Source organism: Plecotus auritus, assembly GCF_963455305.1.
Source record: "Plecotus auritus genome assembly, chromosome: 8".
Classification (NCBI taxonomy): Eukaryota; Metazoa; Chordata; class Mammalia; order Chiroptera; family Vespertilionidae; genus Plecotus; species Plecotus auritus.
In genome coordinates, this window is record NC_137782.1 from 111,402,826 (window position 1) to 111,429,683 (window position 26,858).

Consider the following 26,858-nt stretch of genomic DNA (forward strand, 5'->3'; position numbering starts at 1 on the left):
GTTGGCGACTTCTTTCCTCCAAAGCTTCCTTCTTCGAGCACCTTTGTCCAAAGCTTCCCCCAGGGCTTATGGGGCTAGTGGACGCCTGAGTCTGTTGCTTAGCAATAGAGGTGATGTCACAAAGGTGGATAGTTCCCTGTTCTGGGGAAGAATCAAGGGGAATGAGAGGAGGAAGAAATCAGGGCATGAAGTCAGGGGCTTGAGGTGACTAGGCCCCTAGCAACAAAACAATATGACTTTTCATTTCCTCTTTCTTTTCTTTATTCTTTTATTCTATTCTTCTGGTTTCAAGATCAGATATAAGGATAATATTTTCTCTTTATACAAGCAAGTTATCTGCAGAGAACCGTTGCCAAGGTCTTACAATTTAGATGAGAAAATAAGGGAAGCGAGGCAATCTGAGCAAAGGGATAGGAAAGTAAAAGACTATTTCAATCATGTTTTAGTAGAAGTCCTGCCTAATGTGTAAGCAAACATTTAGGCCTTCTTTCTTCTGAAGGAATCCTAAGTTCAGATATGAGTCTCTCTTTAACAAAAGAAATTAGCTCTTATGCCCTCTGGGTTTGTAAAGTTAAAGAAAAGTCTCAATGCCATTGCAATTTTGACTGCTCTCAAGGCCTCTTGGCTGAGGATGGAGTTGTGTCATTTGCTCTTGTCTTCCACGTGAAGGCTTTTTCTGCTTGAACATTATATAAGTTACATCTTATCCAGTCAGTGATTAGTGTGAAAATTAATGCATGTTTAAAAATGCACATTAGTTGATGAAACCATTTGAGCCTTTGCAGGTCTGAACGTGTCTTTATTCTGCCCTTACATTTGACTGATAATCTGGCTGGGTGTGTCAGTCAGGATGGACTCTGTTATGCTGAGGTAACAAACAAACAAACCCAAAACCTCAGTGGCTCAAAACAATAAAGCTTTTTTTTTTCTTTTCTTTCAGAGCAGCAGTACTAAGGTATAATTCACATACCATAAATTCTGTCTTTTAAACTATATAATTCAGGCTTTTAATATATTCACAAGGCTGTGCAATTATCACCACTATTTAATTCTAAAATATTTCATTGCCCTGAAAATAAAACTTCATATCCATCAGTGGTCACTGCTCATTTCTCTCTGGAAACCATGAATCCACTTTTTGTCTCTATAGATGTGTTTAATCTGGACACTTCATATACATGGAATCATACAATATATGGTCATTTAAAAATATTTTTAATTGGTTTCATAGAGAGAGAGAGAGACATCGATTTGTTGTTCTACTTTATGCATTCATTGGTTGCTTCTTGTATGTGCCCTGATTGGAGATCAACCACAACCTTGGCATATCCAGACAATGCTCTAACCAACTGAGCTACCTGGCCAGGGCCACAATATCTGGTCTTTGTGACTGGCATGTTTTCAGTGTTCATCCATGTTGTAACATGTACCAGCATTTCATTCCTTTTTATGGCTTAATAAATCCATTGTATAAATATACCACATTTTGTTTATCCATTCATCTGCTGATGGACATTCAGGTAGTTAGCAATCTTTGGTTATTATTAGTAATGCTGCCCTGAACATTTGTATACTTGGATATATGTTTTTAATTATCTTGAGCACATTCCTAGAAGTGGAATTGCTGGGTCATATGGTAACCCTATGTTTAACTTTTTGAGGCATTGCCAGACTGTTTTCCAAAGTGGCTGTACCATTCTACAATCCAACCAGCAACGTATGAGGGTTTTTAAAAAATGTATGGCATTCTTTTTTCTCCCCCAATTTTTTTTAATTGCTTTTATTCAGAAGAAGGGAGAGAGAGAAAGAGAAAGGGAGAGAGAGAGAGAGAGAGAGAGAGAGAGAGAGAGAGAGAGAGAGAGAGAGACATTGATCAGCTGCCTCCCACATGCACCCCAACTGGGAATCAAACCTGCCACCCTTCGGTGCATGGGATAATGCTCCAACCAACTGAGCCACACTGGCCAGGGCCATATAAGGATTTTAATTTCTCCACATACTTGCCAATACTTATCATTTTTTGTTGTTGTTGAAGATGATTTTTTAGCCATCTTAATGTATGTGAAGCAGTAAAGATTTATTTTTTTCATCTTGAACTATGTCTCATGTTGGTGTCAACCAATTCATCAATCATTAATCAGTCAACACAGGAAACAGCCACTATATCCTGAGCTATGTTCCATGAAGGACACAAAGAATCACTGACTTTGAGGATTTATGCTCTCTTTACAAAACAAAAAGGAAAGTTAACACAAGCAGTCTATAGTCATATCAAAATTCTTTTGTTTTTAATTATTGATTTGAACAAGAGAGAAACATTGATTTGTTGTTCCACCATTTATGCATTAATTGGCTGATTCTTGTATATGCCCTGATCAGGGATGGAACCTGCAACCTTGTCATATTGGGACGACACTCTAACCAACTGAGCTACCCAGCCAGGACCGGTACCACAGTTCTTACAGGAACATCTAGGGCCCTGCAGGCTCTGGTCTAAGTCTGTCTCTCCAACTTCGTCTCTCTCCACTCCTCCATTCACTGACCACTACTTCCAAGCTACAATGTCCTCACCTTTTTTGTTGTTGTTGTTATCAAGCTCCTTTATATCTCATTGCCTTTGTCTTTGCTGTTCTGCTCCTGGAGAGCTTTTCTCACAGCTTCTACCATGTCACTCATTCTCCGATGTTGGTTTCAGCTTCAATGTCACCTTCACAGGGACATCTTCCCCATCACCCAAGCCGAGGCTGGATTACTGTTTTACTCTCTTTCATTACCTTGTACTTTTCCTTATTGCCATAGGAGTTGTGAGGGATTAAATGCCTAGGTTCTGGAGCCATGCTGCCTGGTACCAGTTCTGCCTTTGATACTAACTAGCTATGTGACCTTGGGAAAGATACTTTACCTCTCTGGACATGACTACAATAGAATCTAGGAGTTGAGAAGGTTAAATGAAGTAAATAATTTATGTCACTTAGAGTTTATTTGGTATTCTCTAAATGTTAGCCCTTACTATCACAATTATAAATTAAATAATTATTTATCTATATATATAAAAGGCTAAGTGACTGACCGTCTGACCGTCCAACCGACCATCCGGCCGGTACATATGACTCACATATGATGGCACTGGCAATTTAAAAATAAACATTGACTCACATGTGCATGATACATATACTAACTAGTAAAGCTCTTGCTGGTGCCAATCTAGACAAAGTAGGAATATTCCTACCTGAACCTGTTTTCAGACATAGTTATATGTTGCTTTCTCTAGAGTTTGAAGAATGTGTGACATTAAAGTTGTAAATACTTCATCACAAGGGAAATTAGTCAAGCACTCTGAAAATGTTTTTACTCTTAATGTGGTATGCAAGGAGATTAGAATAAGTTTAATCAATTTATCAGTCATTGTTTTTATCAGCGTTTCATATCATGTTTTTATTTTTATATCATGTTTGTGTTGTTTTTATATCATGTCTTTGTTGTTGTTATATTAATGTTTCATATCATGTTTTTATTTTTTCTAATTAATTTCCTTTCAATGTGCATGAATCTGTGCACCGGGCCACTAGTGTAGATTATAAAGAAGTAGGCTATATCCTCAGCACCTAGCACAGTACTTATATCACATAGTAGGGACTTAAGAAATATTTGTGAATAAATGAAGGCCAAGTGTATCCTACAGGATATCAGAGGAAGGAGAGGTGTTATAGAGAAGAGATGGCCAACTCTAATCCATTGGATGTCTTGGATGGAGAAAATGATTGTGAAGTTGCATCTGGGTTCAGAGGGAGAGTAGACTGTTATTAATGAATCATGCTTGCCATTGCAGGGCAGGCACTATGGTTTTAACATCCCACTACGGAGAAGGCTTTCTGTTAGTTGGAAATAGTTCAGAATTGTGAATTGCCTCCTTTCTCTGCACTGCCTAACTCCACTCCCACCCCCACCTTTCCTCTAGGCCAGTGGTTCTCAACCTTTCTAATGCCATGACCCTTTAATACAGTTCCTCATGTTGTGGTGACCCCCCAACCATAAAATTATTTTTGTTGCTACTTCATAACTTTGCTACTGTTAATGAATCGTAATGTAAATATCTGTGTTTTCTGATGGTCTTAGGCTCTACAGCAGCGGTTCTCAACCTGTGGGTCGCGACCCACAGGTTGAGAACCGATAGCAGGGTCACCTAAGACCATCGGAAAACACAGATATTTACATTATGATTCATATACACACTGAGTGGCCAGATTATTATGCATTCAGAGATCATAATAATCTGGCCACTCAGTGTATTTTGTCAAATATGAATATTGCTACTACAGCTTTTTTTTTTTTCCACTTGCATGGAAAATTTTTTCCCATCCCTCCACTTTCATCCTGTGTGTGTCTTTTGTTTTGAGGTGGGTCTCTTGTAGACAGCATATAGTTGGGTCATGTTTTTGTATCCATTCAGGTACCCTGCACCTTTTGATTGGAGCATGTAATCTATTTACATTTAGGGTTATTATTGAGAGGTACTTATTTATAGCCGTTTAAATTCTGTATGGATAGATTTCTTTCTGTTTCTTCTTCTCAGTAATCCCTTTAGCATTTCTTGTAATGCTGGCTTGGTGGTGATGAACTCTTTTAGCTTTTTTTTTTTGGTCTGGGAAGCTCTTTATTTGACTGTCTATTTTGAATGATAGCCTTGCTGGATATAGTAATCTTGGTCTCAGATCCTTGCTTTCCATTACCTTGAGTACTTCATGTCATTCCTTCTGGCCTGTAGAGTTTCTGATGAGAAATAAGGTGTCAGCATTATGGGAACTCCTTTGTAGGTAACAGTTTTCTTTTGCTGCCTTTAAGATTCTCTGTCTTTAATTTTTGGCATTTTAATTATGATGTGTCTGGGCGTGGGTCTGTTTGGATTCTTCTTGTTTGGGGTTCTCTGTGCCTCCTGAACTTGTGTGACTTTTTCCTTTACCAGATTAGGGAAGTTTCCTACCATTATTTCTTCAAACACCTTCTCTGTAGGGAGCAGTTATAGGGTTAAGCCTCGGACTGACCTGCTGGCAAAGTCGCAAACAAGTCCCAGCTTGGAAGGCACAGTCCTCTAAGCATAATTAAGCTTGATCTTGTGACTGCTCCCTAGATCTTTCCTGGGTAGCTAATGAGCTGTGGGAGGGGCAGCAAGTGCTGCCAAAACAAGTGAAACTTACAAGAACATTGTAAATTACCTTGTTTTCCCCTGACTATAAATAAAGCATCAGCTTTGCAGTCTGGATCTGTTCTGTGGCCTCAACAAGGCACAGAAGATCCAGACCCAGCTTATTCTCTTTGTCTGTCTTTTTCTTCATCCTTCACCGGCCCTCCCTCAGGCTCCCCAAATCCTTGGCTGTGCTGGCGCAGCTCAAGTGGCGCCCAACGCGGTGCTGAGTTCAGCCCAAGTGGCACTCAATGCGGACCTGAGTGTGAGGGAACTGCAATTGTCAGGTGAAAGGAGGCCCCAAGGCGTGTGCATGCAGTAAGTAAGGAAGGGGTGTAGTACTAGCTAGGTGTAAAACATGGGAAATTTAGGATCGCAGGAAAAGAATGTATGCATATCCATGCTTAAGGCTATGCTCCAAGCAAGGGGCTGTTCTGTGAGGTATGAACAGCTTTTCGATTTTTTGGATTTTGTGAGTAAAACCTGCCCATGGTTTTCTGAGGAAGAAAAGGTAAATATAGAGGCATGGGAGAAGGTAGGAAAACAACTTCGTGATCATTATAAAGCTGAAGGTCCAGAGGAAATGCCTGCCTCTACTTTCAGTCTGTGGTCCCTGATTCGGTACTGCCTAGAGCCCACTCCAGAAGGGGAGTGGAGGAATGTGGCAGGGAAATGCAAATCTTGGCCAAATTGGGTGTTAGTTATTACTTCAGAAAGCGAAAAAGAAAGAAAAAATTTAAGATCTGTCTTTAAAAGAAATTCGGCCAGATCTGTTGCTGAAAATTCCCCCAAAGTAAGCAGGATGTGGGGGAAGGGAAACACGTGGCGAGCCAATATGGACGCCCACTCTCCCAGAAAGTTTCCTTTCTCGCCATGAAAAAGTCTTAAAAACTTAGAAATGTATCTGGAATTTCTGTGCTCGTGGGGAGAGAACCTAGCTGTAAGACAGAATGCGTGCATGGTCTGATTTCAGACATTTAGATTGTCTTCAGCTGGAATCTCTCTGCAAAAGCTATAGAAAATGAGAAACCCAGAACTGGTTCTTTTTCCTAAGAAAAACGGAGAAAAAGTCTTCTCGGAAGAAATTCAAGCTAATTCCAGCAACAGGATTCGCATTTCCATAATAAAGAGTAGTTTTCAAAATGCTAATGAACCTTGTTTAAAAAGTTAACTTTTAAGGCCTTCAAGAAAATAAGTAAATTTGTCTCTTATAGAATTTATCCAAAGTAAATGCCTTAAAATAATTGGAATTGGATTTGAATCTCAAAAAATTGTTGAAATATAGATAAAAAAATGTATTGATTATAAAGATCTAAATAGCCCAGGTAACTATGCCCTTTGATTAATGGAGGAAGGGGTAGACGCCCTTCCCCCAGCAGGCAGGTAATCTAGTTTCCTGCCAGGAACCATCTTTGAAAAATGTAATTTACATTCAAATAAACCAAACCTGATTTTCCAGAGCCACTGGCAAATAAAAATTAAAGTTTAAATTTACCTCATAAAAAACCTAGAGGACAGAATTGAAGCTATTAATTGATTATGTTTTGTATTTTTCTTAAAAATGTAAAGTGTTATTAATCTAGGATATGCTAAATATATTTGACCTGCCAGCTTTAAAAGTTCAAAGTGCAAATTAAATTGGGAGAAATTATATAGTTGTGATAATTAAATGTCTAAAGTATAAAAAAATTGTTGAAAACAAATGTTTCTCTGAAAATAATTAGGAATTCAAAATAAGTTGATTATTATTGGTCTAATTAAAAAAGAGGATTAATTCCGGATCCCAACCAAAATTTTTCTATGCAAAAACTAGTTTAAAATCTAATTGATATCTTAAGATAATTATAAAAAGTATTATAACCTTTAAATCATATATGGATATATATAAATTTTATGGTTTTTTTCCATGTTAAAATTTCAAGGCTCTAACAGAGATGATTCTTGGAAAGCTCCAAGGGCCCGGAGTAATACAAGAAATCTATTCTCTCTTCTTAAAGGAAATCTTTTTAAATTTAATAGATCTAATATACTTGAAATTGCGTGAAGAGACTTATCAAATAAAAATTAATAAATATACTTTAAATGTTATGAAGGTTTTGGCCTCTAAGAAGGGCAAAATGAAGTAACTAAATATTTCTCGGGAGCAAGCTCGTCAAATTGTTAAGCAGTGCTCTCTGTGTGTAATTCATTGCCCTGTACAATCGTTGGGGGTTAATCCTAGGGGTCTTAAACCTAATCAAATTTGGCAAATGAATGTCACCCACATACTGGAATTTGGTAAGCATAGATGGGTACATGTTAATGTAGATACCTGCTCCCACTTTATCTTTGCAACTCCCCAAACGGGAGAGAGTGCCAAGCACGTAATTAATTAATCATTGCCTAGCTGCCTTTATGGTACTAGGTCCTCCCTTAGAGCTAAAGACAGACAATGGACCTGCATACACTAGTTCTGCTTTTCAACATTTTTTGTCTGCAATATCAAATTTGTCATAAAACTGGTATCCCTGCCCTAACTGGTTTGGCTCAATGGATAGAGCATCAGCCTGTGGACTGAAAGGTCCCAGGTTCGATTCCGGTCAAGGACATGTACCTTGGTTGTGGGCACATCCCCAGTAGGAGGTGTGCAGGAGGTGGCTGATCGATGTTTCTCTCTCATCGATGTTTCTGACTCTCTATCCCTCTCTCCCTTCCTCTCTGTAAAAAAATCAATAAAATATATTTTAAAAAAACTGGTATCCCTTACAACCCTCAAGGTCAAGCAATAGTGGAAAGAGCCAATCGTACTCTTAAAATACAATTACTAAAACAGAAAGGGGGAGATGGATGTTATGTCACCTCAAAACAAACTCAGTCATGTTCTTTATACTTTAAATTTTTTGAATTTTCGATGCAGAGGGTCATACAGCAGCCAAAAGGCATCAAGCCTCCTGTACAATAGCTTCCATGGGGTAAGCCCGATGGAAGGATGCACAAACTGGACAATGGTTTGGACCAGATCCAGTAATGATGTGGGGAAGAGGTTGTGTTTGTATCTTCCCAGAAGGAGCAGCGCAGCCAATTTGGGTGCCAGAGCGTTACGTGCGTCACCACAATAGACCCAGAGAAGCTCCTTGTCCCATCGTTCAAAAGACTGAGAGTTGCCCCGATGACAGGTAAACGGAAAAGGAAGATGATGAAGGCTATGCAAGAGACCGAGGTGCCAACATGGGGTCAGCTGAAGAAGTTAACAACTGAGGCCCAGCAGATGGCAGAAAAGCAAGAAGTAGAAGCTACTCCCTCAACCATGTTTCTGACCATGCTAGTGTTGGTTAGCTGCCAGTCTTCTGCAAACTCTTGCGCAGCCAAGTCTGAGGACTCTTGAGTAAATCAGCGAAAGAAACTTTCATTTAGTAGAAAAATATTACTGTAGTTTGATTTCTCTATTATTGTTGTGTTGCATTGGCATTGTTTTATTAATAGCCATGTCTGGGTTTTGCATTGGCATTGTTTTGTTAATATTTTAATGGTCAGAACTTTGTTCTTGATGTTTAAGTTTTACTTCCATTATTAGTAGCTTAAAATTAAAAGAAGGGTGAGATGTAGGGAGCAGTTACAGGGTTAAGCCTCGGACTGACCTGCTGGCAAAGTCACAAACAAGTCCCAGCTTGGAGGGCACAGTCCTCTAAGCATAATTAAGCTTGATCTTGTGACTGCTCCCTAGATCTTTCCTCGGTAGCTAATGGGCTGTAGGAGGGGCAGCAAGTGCTACCAAAACAAGTAAAACTTATAAGAACATTGTAAATTACCTTGTTTTCCCCTGATTATAAATAAAGCATCAGCTTTGCAGTCTGGATCTGTTCTGTGGCCTCAGCAAGGCACAGAAGATCCACCTAGACCCAGCTTATTCTCTTTGTCTGTCTTTTTCTTCATCCTTCACCGGCCCTCCCTCAGGCTCGCCAAACCCTTGGCTGTGCTGGCGCAGCACACTTCTCTATTCCTTTCTCCCTTTCTGCCTCTTCTGGCACACCTGCTATTTTAATATTGTTACGTTTCACGTAGTCCCACAGGTCTCTTAAGCTGTCCTCCTGTTTTTTAATTGTTTTTTCTTTTTCGTTCTCTAATTGAGTGATATTTTCAACTCTGTCTTCTAATTCACTGATCCGATCCTCAGTTTCTCTTAATCTGCTGCATATTCCTTCCAATGTGTTCTTTGTGTTGTCATTCTTTATCTCAGACTGTTCTTTTTCATAGTTACTGTATCTCTTTTTCATAGTGTTGAGCATTTTTAACATCATTACTCAGATAAATTTCTTATCTCTGGTTCATTTATCTCTTCTGGAGAATTCGCTAGTTCTTTCATTTGGGGGTTGTTTCTTTGTTTCCTCATTTTGTTTGTCTGTTTGGGTTTGTGACTATGTATTAGATAGATCATCTACACCTCTCAATCTCTAGTGCAGTAAAGTGTTGAAGGCTGTTTTTGATTAATTGGATCAGGCAAAGACTCAAAGCCTCCAGAGACTGCCTCTGTCTACAGACTAATAGGATTCCGACTTGAATTGCCCTGAGGCAATTGTCCTTAGGTGGGGCGAGAGTTTTTTCAACCAGGTGGGGCAGTTGCTACTTTTAATCTCTTAAGTGGCCTCAGGGCAAGGTGTTTTCTAATAGGGTGTGTCGACTGTCTTCCCCCCAAGCAAGGCAGATGTCTATGTAGGAAAGATGTCCTCTGGCTATATGAGGGAATGACTAAGCCCAAGAAACTTGGGGTGTCTGCCTTCTGAGCTCTATCCCCGAGTCCCCAGTCCTGGGTTCTGTCTCACAGCTCCAGTCCACTTCACCTTCCCTCTGCCAGAGCACAAGGTGGATGCTCCACAGGGAATTTTTGTGCATTGGCCTTTTAAGAGGGTGCCCGAACTTCCAGCTGCCACTCCCTGGCAGAGAGCACCCCACTGCTTTTCACAGCTAGATGTTATGTGGGTACCCTCCTCAGTTTGGTGTTCTCTACTGGGGAGCCCAGCTCCAGGATCAGATCCCAGAATTCTCAGTGGCACACCCCCGCCCCCCACGGCTGAGATATCTCTCTGGGACTTCAGTTGCTGTCTGTGGGTGCCCAGCCAGCCCTTTCACATCTCTGCCCCTCCTACCAGTCTCTATGCTGGCTCCACCTTCGGTCCTTGGGTATCAGGGTTCTCTCCTGTGAGTTTTCCATTGATTATTCAGGAAGCCTTTCTGTATTTCAGTTGTAATTCCAGCTTGTTCCTGGGAGCATGTCCATGCAGCATCCTCCTACTCTGCTGCCATTTTTAATCTTGCCACAAGCAGTACTCTTTTTTTCTTTATTCTTAATAGACTATTTTTGTTGTTGTTAATCCTTATTTGGTTTCCATTACTTTTTAAGAGAGAATGGAAGGGAGGAGGGGGAAAGAAGAAGAAGAAGAAGAAGAAGAAGAAAGAGAGAGAGAGAGAGAGAGAGAGAGAGAAACAATGTGAAAGAGACACATATATGGATTGTCTCCCACTTGGCAGGGCAACCAACCGCAACCCAAGTACTTGCCCTTGATGGGGAATCAAACTCCTGACCCTTCCGTGCCTGGGCTGATGCTCCAACCACGGAGCCACACTGGCCAGGGGTTAATGGACTAGCTCACAACAACTTTTTACCTTTCTATTTGTTTTTCTTGTGGTTGTTTCTTTTTTCTTTTTAAAAACATATTTTTAAATTGATTTCAGAGAGGAAGGGAGAGGGAGAGAGAGAGAAAAACCTCAATGATGAGAAAGAATCTTTGACCAGCTGCCTCCTGCACGCCCCACACTGGGCTTGGCGCCCACAACCCAGGCATGTGCCCTGACTGTGAAGGGAACCCTGACCTCCTGGTTCATAGGTCAATGCTCAGCCACTGAGCCATACTGGCAAGGCATGGTTGTTTCTTAAGAGTAAAATTCCTGACTAGCACATTCAGGAGGCCTGCTCTGGCAGAGGTGAGAGGCGAAGGGACTTGGGGTGCGGGCAGCAGGATTGGGACTTCAAGAGCCAGCGTCCTCCTTGGCTCTCGCGCTCCCACTGAAAACTCAGGAGGCGGATCCAGAACTGGGCGCTTACCTGCCTCAGAGATCCGCGTATTGCAGGCTCTCCGCTTCCCGCCTTTGTGGCGCAGAGTAATCCACTCCGGGTTTTCCCGCTCCCCGGTCCTCCCTCTCAGGCTATAATCCGTTCCGCGTTTTGCTTGAAGCCCGGAGAGCCGAGCTTGGGGGCGGTAACGCGCACGCGCCCTGAGAGCCGCCCGGGCCTAGCGCGCGGCCCGCGGATTGCGGGTGAGGGAGGTAGGACCACTGCGGTGGCGGGCTTTGGGGTCGCGGCCCGGGCGGGGCAGGCGGGGGCCCAGCGAGAGCCTCGGGGCTCCCCGGCATTCGGGGACTCGGGGCTGGACCTCTGGCCGGGGCGGCCGGTCGTGTTGGGCCACTGGGCCGGGTGGGTGCGAGGTGGCGCCTCCTGGTCGCGAACTCTCGGTGACCTTGGCCTAGTCGCTCCATCCCCTCAGAACCGGCGACTTCATCTGTGAAGTGACAACGATAAGCTCCGCCTACTGCACGGGGTGTTTTGGAGGTTCAGTGGCGAGACCCCAGGGACGGCCGCAGTCCTGGGCGGTTTGCGGGGACCGCCCACCCGGGTATGGACAAGATCCTCCTGGGGTGGCATTTTGTTACGGGCTTCGCGAAGGAGCCCTCATTTGTTCGTTTAAAAACTCCAGAGTATTAGGAAGTTGTTGCAAAACTTTTACTTAACATAAAACAGACTTCAGAGGCCTCCTTGAGGCCCATGCTGCCCCGCTATAGTGGGTGCTTTGAAGCTTAGGGGACGGTGAGGAGCAGTAAGACCCTAACCTAGCTCCGGAAGAATTAACACTTGTGATTCGCGTTGTTGGCTACAGCCCTTCTGGCTCTTTAAGAAACGGAGGCGCCGGCCAAGCAAGTCAGTGTCTGTTGGAGGGAGCTTTGCGCCAGTGCCGCCTCCGGCCTCTAGCGAACGGAGACTGCGTGGAGCACTCCTGGTGCCAGAGCTTTCTGAAGGCGGAGTGGGATCTCAGGACCCTCCCTGTGGTGGTGAGGGTGCACAGTGCAATGACGTCTCAAATGTGAATGATAGAAGGTCACAAAAGTCAGGAGCATGTGAGATGTTCCAGGTTGGGAGAGATTTAGAGTATTTGAATTGACACCCTTTCCGCTGCAGGTGGCCAGCATGCAGACAGCTGCTCTCTGACTGGCTGCCCCTCCACTGACATGGCCCACCGGGGTGTGGAGAGGGACTTCCAGTCTTCAGCGAGGCGCATGGGCACCTCACTGCTCTTCCAGCTTTCAGTGCACGAACGGGAGCTGGATCTGGTTTTTCTGGATCATAGCTATGCCAAGCCTTGGAGTGCCCACCCAGATGCCAGTAGTGCCCGGCCCACCCGCATGCTCTTTGTTACTCCCCGGAGGCAGCATGAAAGTACCATGTGAGTTTGGGTTCCTCTCCTAAGGGCTGCGGTTGCCCTCACTGGGCAGTGGTCAGATGGATTAAAGAGGACTTTACTGTGAGGATTGTGGGAAGCTCGGATGTTTAAATCGGGCATCTCTGGTAAGCAGTGCGAGGATATCAGGACTGAATGGACATCAGCATTCAAGACATCTGACAGGAAAGCAGGATGTTCCAAAGAAAGTAAACAGCCTATTCCATTTAGGTAATAGGACATATGGAAAGAGGATTATTTAACTGATGAAGAATAAGACTGACTGAAGGGCAGTTGACTTAGAAACTGCCACACAGGATTAGACTCATTCCTTTAGTCCAGTGTGCTGGCTTGCCCAAACACTGGCAACAAGAAACTTTTCCTGGTTTCACCCAAAAAGTTTAGTAGGAGTATATTCCCAAGACCTTGCTTTCTCCCTTAGCTGTTCAGAACTGTCACCCATGGGTGATCTAAACCTTTCTTAGGTCTGGTTGTATTTTCAGCCAGACTAATTACAGGATAAGGAATTTTTTAAAATATATTTTTATTTATTTCAGAGAGGAAGGGAAAGGGACAGAGAGATAGGAATATCAGTGATGAGAGAGAATTATTGATCAGCTGTCTCCTGCATGCCCCCTACTGGGGATGTGCCCTTGATCAGAATCGAACCCAGGACCTATCAGTCCGGATGCCATGCTATCCATTGAGCCAGACCAGCTAGGGCAGAAATTTTTTTCATAAATTTGGTATGTAATAGGTGATATAGTTACATTTGGCTTAAATAAACCTAGTTAGCAATTCTTTTGAGCTTTAAGGTGTTCTAATTATATTTTAAGATTCGTTGGTATATTTTGATGACCAAATCACACCATTAGTAATCTTATAAACTGTTTTGGGGAGGAGCTTTTGTTTGTTTGTTGGCTTGTTTTTAATTTTATTTTTTGATTTTGGGGGGAGGGGAGGGAGAGAGAAACATTGATTCTTCTTACTGCATTCATTGGTTGATTTTTGTGTGCCCCCTGACCAAACCAGCAATCTTGGCATATTAGGACAATGCTGTAACCACCTGAGCTACCTGGCAGCCAGGGCTTTGTTTGTTTGTTTTAATCTGATCTAATGTCTAATCTTTCCTCTAGCACAGGTTTTAGGTTTGTTGGGGAGTAGAGATCTTATATTTTTCTTCTTTAGATCCCCCATTGAGCCTTAATGAGCTAGAGTTACTATGATATGTGTTTTAAACACATACAGAATAGTGGTTTTTGTTTCATTTCCTAAGGATGGCAGCATTTTGTTGGCTTTTTTTGTTGTACAGAGCACAGGATCTCTGATTTTAGGGAATTGTTCAGCATAATCTTGATGCCTCTGGCTTGGGGCATAACTCATGAGCTCCTTTATGTAGAACTTTAAATTTTTTCCTGTTTTCTAATTATGTAATAGCTTCTTGCTAACATTGAAACTCCTGTGTTTGTATCTTGTATTTTTTTAAAAGTGAGGTTCTGTGGACTTGGCTATTTCAGTCCTTAGAAAATTATTTCCTTTTATAAACCATCTCCATATATATATATAGCCCTCGAAAGTGGGAGTTTGGCATGTTCTGTAAACTCACTTTAGGCCATTGTGTATGGAGTATAGTTGCAATGGGGATGTAAGTGAGAGCTAGGGGAGAAGTTGGATTTATATTTTTAAAAGGTCACTTTGAATTTTTGTTGAATTTTTGCTAGGAGGCCATTGCAATAGAGGGGGCCAGAGGTCATGATAACTTGGATAGGGGCAGCAATAGTACAGATGGAGAAAAATGGATTGCTTTGAGATTTATTTTGTAGGTAGAGTCAACAGGACCTGCTGTGCTGCATTGGAAAGGGACCAGGGTTAAGGCCTAAGGTGATATTAGGATGACTTTTAGATTTCTGGCTTGAGCAGCTGGGTGGTAACCTGAGTTGGGGAAAGCTCAGGGAGGATATGTTGAAATGATGAAATCAAGAGTTCTTTATGAGGCACATAGGTCTAATTGCCTGGTCCAGAGAAGATAATCAGCTCTTTCACCCACCACCCAATCTAGCTGCACATGATTTCTCTTCATTTCAGAATGGTGTAATTATCCCAGCCATTGGGAATGGATGCAGTAAAATCATGGACGTCAGAAAGTTAAAGTGATGTTTGGCAGATAATCATAGACCAGTTTGATTGGCATAGTATATAGGGTGACAGTTGGTGCAGTGAAGGACCCTTATGGTACTAGGATTTCATTAACATTTTAAAATATGAAAGGTTCTTCAGTCTGGCCTGAGTGGCTGAGTGGTTTAGTATTGGCCTATGAACCAGGAGGTCACGGTTCGATTCCTGGTCAGGGCACGTGCCTGGGTTATCGGTTCCATCCCTGGTGTGGGGCATGCAGGAGGCAGCTGATCAATGATTTTCATCATTGATGTTTCCGTCTCTCTCTTCCTCTCCCTTCCTCTCTGAAATCAATTTAAAAAAAGAGGACACTTTAATAAAGTACAAGAAAACTGAAAAAAAGAGTATCTTAAAAAAAATATATATATATACATAGAAATATAGAAAATAAAATATGAAAGATTCTTTAGATGTCCATTTCTATTTGTTTCTGTTCTAGGCCCTTTTCACAGTGACTTAAATCGCTGAGGTGTCTACATTCCAAGTGATCTTAGACAATCATGGGCTTTTACAGCATATGGTTACTACCAGTTGACTTGCTGGTGAAGGGGAAAGTTTGTATGAATAGTTAAAACTCAGATCAGTACTGTCCAACAGAACTTTCTGCAGTGATAGAAATGCTCAATACCTGTGCATCTGATATGGTAGCCACCAGCTACATATGTCTGTTGCACACTTGAAATGTGGTTAGTCTGACTGAGAAACTGAATTTTTAATGCTGTGTAATTTTTCTTACTTTAAATAGTTTCATGTGGCCTATAGTTGTTGTATTGGAAAGCACGTATCGGCATTCAACTATTTGCTTATGGAATATATTTGTCTTTTTAAAAAAACTGTTATTTTTTGCATATAGTCATTTAAAATCGACTTAATGTCCCTTAGCACATCAGAGTGTGTCAGAGGACAGAAACTTGACAAGTGTGGGAAAGATGACTTTGAACCATAATTTTTTTGTGGATATAATGTGCTTGTGCATATTTTAAAGCTGATTATATTCAAGAGACATTTTTGGCAACCAGATGATTGTTAAACATCTGTGTTGTATACAGTACATGTGGCCTGGTCCAATCTTCTCACCTGTTTACAGCGAGTCAGACGTCCCAATAGATGTGGAGACAGTCACATCAACCCCCATGCCACTCTACGACAATCAGAAGGCACGCAGCGTGATGAACGAGTGTGAAAGGCATGTCATCTTCGCCAGAACTGATGCAGACGCCCCTCCCCCACCAGAGGACTGGGAGGAGCATGTCAACAGGTAGGCTACTCTGCAGGAAGACTGGTCACTACAGGGTTGATGCTCACTGCCCTGTAAATGTTTTGTACCATCATCTGCATTGAAACACATTTATTAGGCACTTATTTCATTTGCAGCCACACACATGTTCTTCTAACTGCTTTGTAAGTCTCAGCTCACTGTGTGCAGTGAGCTCCTTGAGAGGAGGGTTTGCATCCCAGCCGTCTTTGCATCCCTGACACCTAGGACACTGCCTGGCACATAGTAGGCATATGATAAATGTTTATCAAATAAATAAATAAATTAAATTTGATAGTTATAACTAACTCTGTAGCTTATGTAGTATAAGATCTGATATGAGAGTTTTCCAGACTCCAAAAAAACAACCCCCAAAACATTAAATAATGTATATTTGTAAGATACTGTCTTATAAGGTCTGTAGCTAGATCATGAAAGTGTTTTGGCGTCACATGAAAAGCTAACATGATTGATTTGAGTGGCTGTTAAATACACATTTGCAGTCTGTGTTTTTGAGGGAATACTTCAGCCCGTTTTCATGAATTGCCTGTCTTACTACCATGGTTCCTACTGACCCAGGGACTCCACACTCCTCTCCAGGTCATTTGTCATTGTTCTTTTGGCAAATATTTATCTTTTGCTTATTGCATAACAACCTTATGAAGATAAAATTTACATACCATATAACTCACCTATTTAATGTCTACATTTTATTATATTCATCACCACAATCAATTTAATGAACATTTTCAGCACCCCAAAAAGAAGCTTCATATCCATTAAAGTCACTTCCCATTTCCTCCCAACCCCTCCAACCTCTGGCAACCACTAATTTCCTTTCTAAGTTTGCCTATTCTGAACATTTTATATAAACGGAATCATACAATATGTGGCTTTTGTATCTGGCTTCTCTCAGAATGTTTTTGAGGTTCATGTGTATTGTAGCATGAGTCAGTACTTCATTCCTTTTTATAGCCAAATTATATTTCATTGTACCACATTTTGTGTATCCATTCATCTGTTGGTGGATATTTGGGTTGCTAACACTTTCTGGCTGTTATGAATATTCTGCTTTGAATATTCATGTACTTGTTTTTGTGTGGCCCTATGAATATTTACCTAGAAGTGGAATGGCTGGGTCATGTGATAACTTCATATTTAAGTTTTTGGGGCTTTCTAAACTAATTTTCAAAGGGACTACACCATTTTACGTTCCCACCAGCAGTGTAAGAGAGTTCTTATTTCTCTACATCTTTGCCAACATTTATTACCTGTTGTTTTTTTTTTATTATGACTATTCTAGAGGTTGTGAAGTGACAGCCAGTTGTGGTTTTAATTTGCATTTCCCTGGTGGCTCTCTGTCTATCTGCCGAATGTAAGGGAATATTAAAATGCTTACACAGGAGTTGGTAGCTGGTACCCTTGCCATAATGTCGGAGAGATCTTATTTTATAATCATGGAAGAGAAAAAGGACACTCTGTAGGAAAAAAGATAGGAAGTTTGAGGCAATTGTAATGATTTATGAGTCTGGTCTGAAGTCAGGAATGAGGTTGAGCAGGTTTGTCCTGTGATCAAGGTGGGAGCTGTTAAAGGAGGAGCACTTTGAAGAGCTTGTGAATAAGTTGTTTAGGATCTTGAATTGGAATGAACGTTGTGCCCTAAGAAGGGGAAAATGCTCTCCAAAGCTTCAGATACAGAGGAAAACTCTGCTGTGAGTGAAGATCAACTGCTGGAATATTCCCAGAGTCACTGAATTCAGCAAAATGGTTATCGTTGTTACAGTTAATAATAAAAAATAGTGACAGTGGTAGTAACAAAAAACAAAACAAAACACCTATCATTTGTCAAGTGCTTTCTGGGTGCCAGGCATTGTGCCAAGCGCTTCATGTCCATGATCTCTTACTCCTCACAGCAACTCTTCAAGGTATATCCCTTCTTCGTCTCTATTTTACAGGATGGAGAAACTGAGCTCAGGATCTTAGTTAGGAAGTGATGGAGCAGGAATTTGTTCAGAGCAGACAGTCCACCTCCAGAGCCCAGTGTTCTCAACTATTCTACCCACTTCTTAAGGGCAGTCATTAGCTGAACAAGGCGACCCCTCATGGTTAGGTATCCCTCTGTGGTGTCCTCTGTGTGCAGTTTCAGAAACTGCATGGGAGAACTGCATGAAGTTTTTTATCAGTTCACCATGGACATGATTGAGAGATTTGGGGGGACTTTTTATACTTACCAAAATCATAAGACACTTAGTAACACATATGAATACCAGTTTCTTAATTTACAAGGACAGCTATATCTATAAGGCAGATGAGACACTGGAGTGGCCTGGCCAGAGCATCGATTCTCATTGGGAGAGTCTGGGAAGCCCTTCTATTCCAGAGTGGATGGCAAGTACAGAGTCTGCCCTAGAGGCTTCCTCTTTCAACAAGGTAGTTGGATGCACTATTCCTCAAAGCAAGAAGGGCTCCTGAATAGGCCAGGGCACATCTTCACCTGCCCTGCAGAAAAACACTGACAGATTCTTATCTTTGGCTTATCTTTCTCCATGGGGACCTCCATCCTTCTGTTATGACATTACCATAGATTGATATGGTTAATTAGCGCTCAGTTTATCTCAGATTATTTGTTTTTTTAGTGTCTGATGAAATTTTGGAGGCGTCCTTCTCATTAGCAACAGGCTTACAAACCATCTCTTCAGGTAGGTCACTTTTGCACACAGCTAATTTTATTATTTGATGATACTTGCTTCACTTTCAGAGGTCACCGAACTCTGACCTTGTCCCCAAACTCTGGATCCGTAACCTGTTTGGAGCTTGCAGTTAGGTCCCTCCACTCTGATTATAATCAACTTGTTGCCACTCTTACCCTTGACTTGATTGTTAAATTGCTGATTCTTTTCTTCTTGTATAAAATAATGTAAAATTACAGTTTCCCATATGAAAAACTCATGGTCTATAGGACCAGAAATTAGTTTTTCCTCAGAGATCTTTCAGTGGAATCAGAAACTTAATTTTCTTTGTTAGTGCCCTGGGTTCCCCTCTTGAATTATTTCAGTAGTAACTGCCTTCAGATAACTTTCTGTGTATAGAAATTGAAGCTTCCCCAACTGACTCTGACTTTCTGTAGTAATGCCTGATATTTTGTGAAACAGTTTAAAAATCTTCTCTGACTGATTGAATTGTCTAGATGAGGGTGAGCAAGCCAGTGCCCAGGCACCACCTGGAGTCCAGTGATTGTTTTTACACAGCCCTTGAACTAAGAATAGTTTTCACATTTTTAAGTGGTTAAAAAAAATCAAAAGAAGACACATGAGCCTAAGCTGGTTTGCCTCAGGATAGAGTGCCAGACTGCAGACTGAAGGGTTTCAGGTTTGATTCCTGTCAAGGGCACATGCCTGGGTTGCAGGCTCGATCCCCAGTAGGGGGCATGCAGGAGGCAGCCAATCAATGATTCTCTCTCATCGTTGATGTTTCTGTCTCTCTCTCCCTTTCCCTTTCTTTCTGAAATCAATAAAAAAATATATTTTTTTAAAAAGACACATGCAGCCCTAACCGGTTTGGCTCAGTGGATAGAGCATCGGCCTTCGGACTGAAAGGTCCCAGGTTCGATTCCGGTCAAGGGCATGTACCTTGGTTGCGAGCACATCCCCAGTAGGGGGTGTGCAGGAGGCAGCTGGTCGATGTTTCTCTCTCATTGATGTTTCTAACTCTCTATCCCTCTCCCTTCCTCTCTGTAAAAAATCAATAAAATATATTTAAAAAAAAAGACACATGCAATTCAAATGTCAGTGTGTATAAGCAGTTTTATGGGACCCCAGTCATGCCCACTTTTAGGTATTGTTCATGGCTGCTTTTGCATTACGACTGCAGAATTGAATAGTTGTGACAGACCATATGGCTCACAGAAGCAAATATGTACTATCCAGTCCATTATAGGAAAAGTTTGCTGACCTCCTGTGTCTGCATGCCAAAGTTGTGTGACTTGAAGAACTTTGAAAACGATTTACTTTTTGTTGGGGTAGTAATGTCCTGAAGAAGTTGGACCAGCTTTTTCCCCCCAAAAATGTTTCTTAAATGTCAAGTTTAATTAGATGCACAGCTTTTAAAAGACATTCAATAAAATACTTGATACATGATATGTCTCAGCATTGCTCAAATGGATTTTAGGACATTTCCAATATTTCAGTAAAAGAGTCTAGTGTCCTAAGGCAGGTTGCCTTATCTTAGAAATCAAAACTTCTCTGAATTCAGCCAAAAGAAAACCATTCTCCTTTTCTAAATTTGCTCTAATCAATGCTTGAAATTTTGAGTCCAAGATCTTTGTGTTGTTTATTTTCCCTCTCTCCTTCCCTCCCTCCCCCCTAACCTTTTCCTCCTTCCCTCTCTCTCCTTCCCCTTCATTCTTTTCTTCCTTTCTCCTGGTGTTTAAGAAAAAAATTTTATTATCTGAAAAAGTAAGTGTGACATTCTGTCTCTCTTGATGTTCTTTGTCTCTCTGTTTGACTTCTGGTTTAAAATAAAAAGTCCTGTAGACATTTTAATATTGAATTCGTCTCTCTTGAAAAATAAGTATCAGAGAAAGAATAATTACCTTTGAAAATTGGTCTAGAACCAATGTGACTTTTTGGCTTCTTTGGATAAGATGATCCAGAGGTCTCGACATTCAGGATCAGAGCATGGGGACCATGAGATTATCTGATCTCATCTAAGAAATGGAGAGTAGGCGTTTCTGCACTTGTGAAAATGGAATAGGATTAGGTGGAGGGACTGGTTGACTCACTGTAGTTCCCATCAGCTATTTGACTGTTTAGACTTATATTTAAAATTCTGTCTCCTGTTTTTAAATTTTTCCTTAATTATATCTTTTGCATGCTCTTTATCTTAATCTTAGGTTAGATCTTTTTTTTCCTGCCCACTAAATTTTCCAGCCTTCCACAAAGCTGACAAAATATAGAGAACATATTTCAATTCTTGGAGTCACTTTTTGTATATCCAGCAATAATCCTAAGAACTTTTTCAGGGATTTTAGACTCCCAACATTGTGGTTTTTTAATTTAATTGTAGCTGTCATTGATGTAACTTCAGGGTAGGAGAAACTTCTAAATAGCTTTCTCACCCCCTTCCCATTTTGTTCACATCATTTTCCTTGCTGTCATCATTTTGGGTTTCAGAATAAATATAGAGTAAAACAAACAAATGGAGAAAGCATCTTGTTATAGAATAACAGGCTAATTTTGGAAATGTTCCTGGTGCCTCATAAATTATGCCTCATTCACTGTCCTTGCAACCTGATCAGTAGACTCTGAGAAAGCTTAAGAGATTGTTGAACATGAAGAAATTGTGTTCTTGACTAACCTATAAATGAACAGTATTGCTGGGGATAAGGCTGCAGTTTAATAATGCTTCCATGATGTTGCAGGTTCTTTACACGTATTTTCATAGAACTAGAAATTCGAAAATTTTATAGCCTTTGGTCTTTCACTTCCACCTCAAGAAATTTATCCTTCAGAGATACTCACACAGCCATATAAAGTTGGAGATAGATGTGTGTGTTGGGGGAAAGGAGGGGTGGGCACTGCAGCTGTCCATAAGAGCAGTTAAAGGGACACAACCTAAATGCCCACCAGTAGGGCAAAACCAGCCAGTAAAAACAAAGAGGTGTGTTAATATGGAAATAGATCCACGTATCTCCAGAGAGTTTTTCAAACTGCTTGTGAACATCCTGTCTCCTCCCCGCCCCCCCCACCAGATCCCCGAGCCCACTCGAGACTCACTGTACATGAGAGAGATGCTGCTAATAATGTGAACCAGTTGTTCCCATAAGCCTTCCTGGATTCAGGGTGTGCTGAGACCCAACACTTAAATTGAAGCTTCCACTCCCCGCCTCCCATGTCTAAAATCTCTGAATCTAAAACTATAACCAAACCTGACTGGATCCTGATGAAGTAGCAGAAATAAACCAAGAGAACTAGTGGAAAATAAGAAAAAGGACAGTTCTCAGGAACCCAAGACTGCTTCTGGTCGCCACAAGAGTGTTACAAAGTGGGGAGGTTTGGAGGTTGAGAAGGGATTTATTGGAGCAAGGAAAACTTCTGAAGAATTCTGTGATCATGGACTTGAGCTGCTTTCCTTCAACTTTTGCTTCCATCTGTAATCCTAGCTCATCTGAGTTTTTATTGCGAGGAACCTTAGAGATCCATGTTTATTTTACAGTCAAGGAGACTGAGGCACACATCTCGCTCTTCACTGCAGAGCTGGTTAGAGTTGCGGCTCTGAGTTAGTGTTCTCCTGGACTGTGTAACTGTGGTCAGTTGTAAAACATAGGTGAGATTTTATTTTGCAGCAGGAAAAGAAGTTGAACCATATATTCCTCCTTTGTAGAGGGTATTTACTCTTTCCAAGGACAGTGAGATAGTTGTACAAAGTGAATTTATCCTCCCCCTTTGGTTGTGATGGGAAGGATGCTGGTCTGCTGTAAAGTAAGAGGTGTTTGGAATTGTTTGACCACCCTGGTATGGTGAAAGGGCTCAAGTTAGTTTCACCTAACTCATGTTTCAGTGTCTTCTGCTGCTCAGTTGCCAAGGGCTTAGTGTGGTGAGGAGTATAAAGGTTTGAGTTTGTGCTCAGCTGTTATCAGGGTGTAGAATGTCTATACACACAATTTATCCATGTATTTAGCAGATGTCAAGTCACTGCTATAGGTCAGATACTATTTTATGTGCTGGGGATCTAGCAACAAAAGTCCCTGCCATCTTGGCCTCTACATTCAGCAGAGGGAGATGGACTAAAGAAATAAACAAAACGGATAGAATGTGAGATGATGATATGGATGTAAGGAGGATAGGGAATCGGTATTGGCGGTTTTATAAGTAGGGATTAGTCAGGAAAGCAACAGTGGAGGTTGATACCTGAGCAATGACCTGAAGGAGGTAGAAAGAGAGCCATTGTTCCAGGGAGGGAATGGACAACTGGGGCCCAGCCGTGATGTAGGAGCATGCAGAATTGGGTTTGTGGGGGGCAGTGTGGTGAAGCCACAGAAGTCAGGGTCAGTCATGTATGATGATGTGGCTTATTCCTGCTACTTCATCAGAATCCAGTCGGGTTTTGTTGAAGTTTGATATTCAGAGATTTGGGACTTGTGAGGCAGGGAGTAGGGTCCAGACAGCCTATGGCAATGACTTTGGCTTTTAACAGGTTGTTATGTGGCCACTGAAGGGCTTTGAGCAGAGTGACATGATCTGATTTTTGTTTTGTTTTTTAATATATTTTATTGATTTTTTTTTTTTTTTTTTAAAGAGGAAGAGAGAAGGATAGAGAGTTAGAAACATTGATGAGAGAGAAACATCAATCAGCTGCCTCCTGCACAACCCCTACTGGGGATGTGCCCACAACCAAGGTACATGCCCTTAACTGGAATCGAACCTGGGACCCTTCAGTCCGCAGGCTGACACTCTATTCACTAAACCAAACCAGTCAGGGCTGACTTAGATTTTTTGATTGATTTCTTTCCAAAATTAATATTCCAAATTTACTTTCCAAAGGTTGTACTAACTTATATTTCCATCAGCAAAGTAAGGAGACACCTATCTTCTTACACTCCCACAACACAGAGTAGTATTAAACTTGTTAATTTTTACCCATTTGATAACTGAAAAATAATATTTTATTATTTTAACTAGAGACCCGATGCACGAAATTCATGCATGGCATAGGGGGGGTGTCCCTCAGCCCAGCCTGCACCCTCTCCAATCTGGGACCCCTTGATGGATGTCCAACTGCCCGTTTAGGCCCGATCCCACCGGGATTCACAATCCGGGACTGCTGGCTTCCAACCGCTCGCCTACCTGCCTGCCTGCCTGATTGACCCTAACCACTTCTGCCTGCCAGCCTGATCAACACCTAACTGTTCCCCTGCCGGCCCGGTCACCCCTAACTGCCCTCTCCTGCAGGCCTGGTCCCCGCCCCACAACTGCTCTTCCCTGCAGGCTGGTCCCCCCCAACTGCCCTGCTCTGCAGGCCTGGTCACCCCTAACTGCCCTCCCCTGCCTGCCTGGTCACCCCTAACTGCTCTCTCTTGCAGGCCTGGTCCCGCCCAACTGCCCTTCCCTGCAGGCCTGGGTCCCCTGCAACTGTCTTCCCCTGCAGGCCTGGTCACCCCTAACTGCCCTCCCCTGCCTGCCTGGTCACCCCTAACTGCCCTCCCCTGCAGGCCTGGTTGCCCCTAACTGCCCTCCCCTGCAGGCCTGGTTGCCCCCAACTGCCCTCCCCTGTAGGCCTGATTGCCCCAACTGCCCTCGCTTGCAGGCCTGGTCCCTCCCAACTGCCCTCCCCTGCCGGCCATCTTGTGGGGGCCATCTTGTGTCCACATGGGGGCGGTCATCTTTGACCATATGGGGGTGGCCATCTTGTGTGTTGAAGTGATGGTCAATTTACATATTACTCTTTTATTAGATAGGATTTGCATATTTGATTTTGAACAGGGTTGACTATACTTTTTTGTGAACTGCCTTTTCATGTTCTTTATCCATTGTTTTGAGTATGTTGTTTTTTTCTTAATTTTCTAGTGGCTTTTTCTACTTTAATGAAATGGCAGGTGTTTTGACTTTGTTTATGATACGTTATTTTTCTCCTTTACGGAAGTTTGAAATACTTATGTAGTTATATTTATCTTTCTCCCTTTTGTAGCTTCTAGGTTTTAGGTCATACTTAAGGCCTTACATATTTTAAGATAGATGATTGATAGATAGATATCACTATTTCTTCTAGTACTTTGGTAACTTTATTTTTTTATATTTAACTTTTTATTCTACTTGAAATTTATTTTTGTACGAGTCCAGGGTGCCTTTTTTAAAAATGTATTTTTATTGATTTCAGAGAGGAAGGGAGGAGAGAGAAACATCAATGATGAGAGAGAATCATCAATCAGCTGCCTCCTACATGCCCCCTACTGGGGATCAAGTCTACCACCCAGCATGTGCCCTGACCAGGAATCGAACCGTGACCTCTTGGTTCGTAGGTGGACTCTCAATTATGAACCACACCAACCGGGTAGCATTTCTTTTTCCAGGTGGTTACTCCTTGTTTCAGCCCTGCTTCCTTTATCCCCACTGGTTTGAACTGCTACCTTGGTTTCATTCCAGGTTCTCTTTTGAATCTGGGACCTACTTTAAAACATTTTTTTAAGGTAATCTTACCACCAGTTTAATTTATGGCTGGGAGATTTGGTAAACAAATATTGGGTATCTCCTATTACCTTTCTCTCAATGTCTTTAGGAAGATTACTGAGCAGAGTTGGGGTCTCAGAGTAATAAAGATTGACATGAGTGGGATGGAGGGGGACTTTAATAAGCTCCATTTTACTGTGCAGGGTATAACAGGTGGGGACAGGGCAGTAGGATGGGTTTCTAATTGCAGGGTTTCTAAGTGTGCCAGCTGAGTTGGAGGGGGGCACATCCCGCCATCCACAGCAGGGTAGAAGTGTGCCTGTGTCTGTGCTGAGATGACACAGTGTTAACTCACATGGAACAGGCATTCAGAAATAAATTTGTTAACTGAATGATTACAGAAATAAAAAAAATTCATGGTGAAAAAGGGAGAGAAGTGGGAGAATAGCCACTTCACTTGTTATATTTCTGTTCCTGAAGCTAATTTATTTATTTATTTATTTTTTTAATAAATCTTTATTCAGATTATTACAATTATTTCTCCTTTTTCCCCCCATAGCTCCCCTCCACCCATTTCCCACCCCACCTTCTGCCCTTACCTCCCCCACACTGTCCTCATCCATAGGTGCCTGAAGCTAATTTAAATAGGCCTGTTAGCGTAGTTTGAGGTTCTAGTACACTAAAATGCTTGCTCATCTTATCTGCCTCTTTGTGTGAAAAATTAGCCTTGTGAAATTCAAATATGTTTGTGCAATGGAGCCATGCTTTTATTTACTCATGGATTATTTTAGCCACTAGGTAAATAATTAGCTTGGCTAGCACTAGAAAGACTTCATTGTGACTGATTTTGACTTGTAGTGTATATATCAATACAAGTGTATGCTGAGGTGGCTTGTTGGCAGGACTGGGACCAGAATCTCGGTCTTGTGCTTTAGCTCCATGGTCTTAGACTAAGCTACTTCAAGGTATGCTGTTCCAAAGTGGGAACAAAAGACATGGCATAATCCTTTTGCAGTGTACATGTATGAGGAGTGCTCCCAGGGTTTGACTTTAATTCCTCGGAGTTTTCCCTACAGAACGGGCTGGACAATGGCCCAGAACAAGCTATTCAACAAGATCCTCAAAGCGCTGCAGTCTGACCGGCTTGCCCGCTTGGCCAACGAAGGGGTGAGACTCCAGAAAGCTGCCCATGGTGTGTGCCCCCCTCCCCATTGCTGACAAGGTGGACCTCATGTTTTATCGCTCCATATCCATCTTTCAGGCTTGCAATGAGCCAGTGCTACGTCGAGTTGCGGTGGACAAGTGTGCAAGGAGAGTGCGGCAGGCTCTGGCAAGTGTAAGCTGGGACACCAAGCTGATCCAGTGGCTGCATACCACCTTGGTGGAGACTTTGAGTCTGCCCATGCTGGCGGCCTACCTGGATGCCTTGCAGACACTAAAAGGGAAGGTAAGGCTATGATTGGTCTCTGTCTTGTGCTGGGGTAGCCAGCCTCTGCTGTGGGTTCAGGAAGTGGAACTTAGCAAGGTCATTGCTTGGTCAGCCAGGAGGGCATGACTGAATGGCAGGTTTGCTATTAAAATAGGAGACATGGTATCACTTCACATTTTCGTCTGGT

At 42.0% G+C, this 26,858-nt stretch overlaps 1 protein-coding gene across 11 annotated transcripts in view; it reads left to right on the forward strand.

Moving 5' to 3' along the window:
- The first annotated feature begins 11,405 nt into the window (after positions 1-11,405).
- The window catches only part of KANSL3 (KAT8 regulatory NSL complex subunit 3), a 41,188-nt gene continuing 25,735 nt past the window's right edge, over positions 11,406-26,858 (forward strand). For 2 of the 11 annotated variants that reach the window (XM_080685046.1, XM_080685051.1), the window contains exons 1-5: positions 11,406-11,482; positions 12,390-12,654; positions 15,911-16,081; positions 26,319-26,409; positions 26,504-26,689. In XM_080685046.1, coding sequence (XP_080541172.1) covers positions 12,440-12,654; positions 15,911-16,081; positions 26,319-26,409; positions 26,504-26,689 — 663 coding nt within the window. In that variant the 5' untranslated portion in view covers positions 11,406-11,482; positions 12,390-12,439. Of the gene's footprint in view, positions 11,483-11,540; positions 11,830-12,389; positions 12,655-15,872; positions 16,082-18,714; positions 18,778-26,318; positions 26,410-26,503; positions 26,690-26,858 lie in introns of those variants that run through there. The other 9 variants (XM_080685053.1, XM_080685047.1, XM_080685056.1 and 6 more) reach the window with 8 other exon arrangements.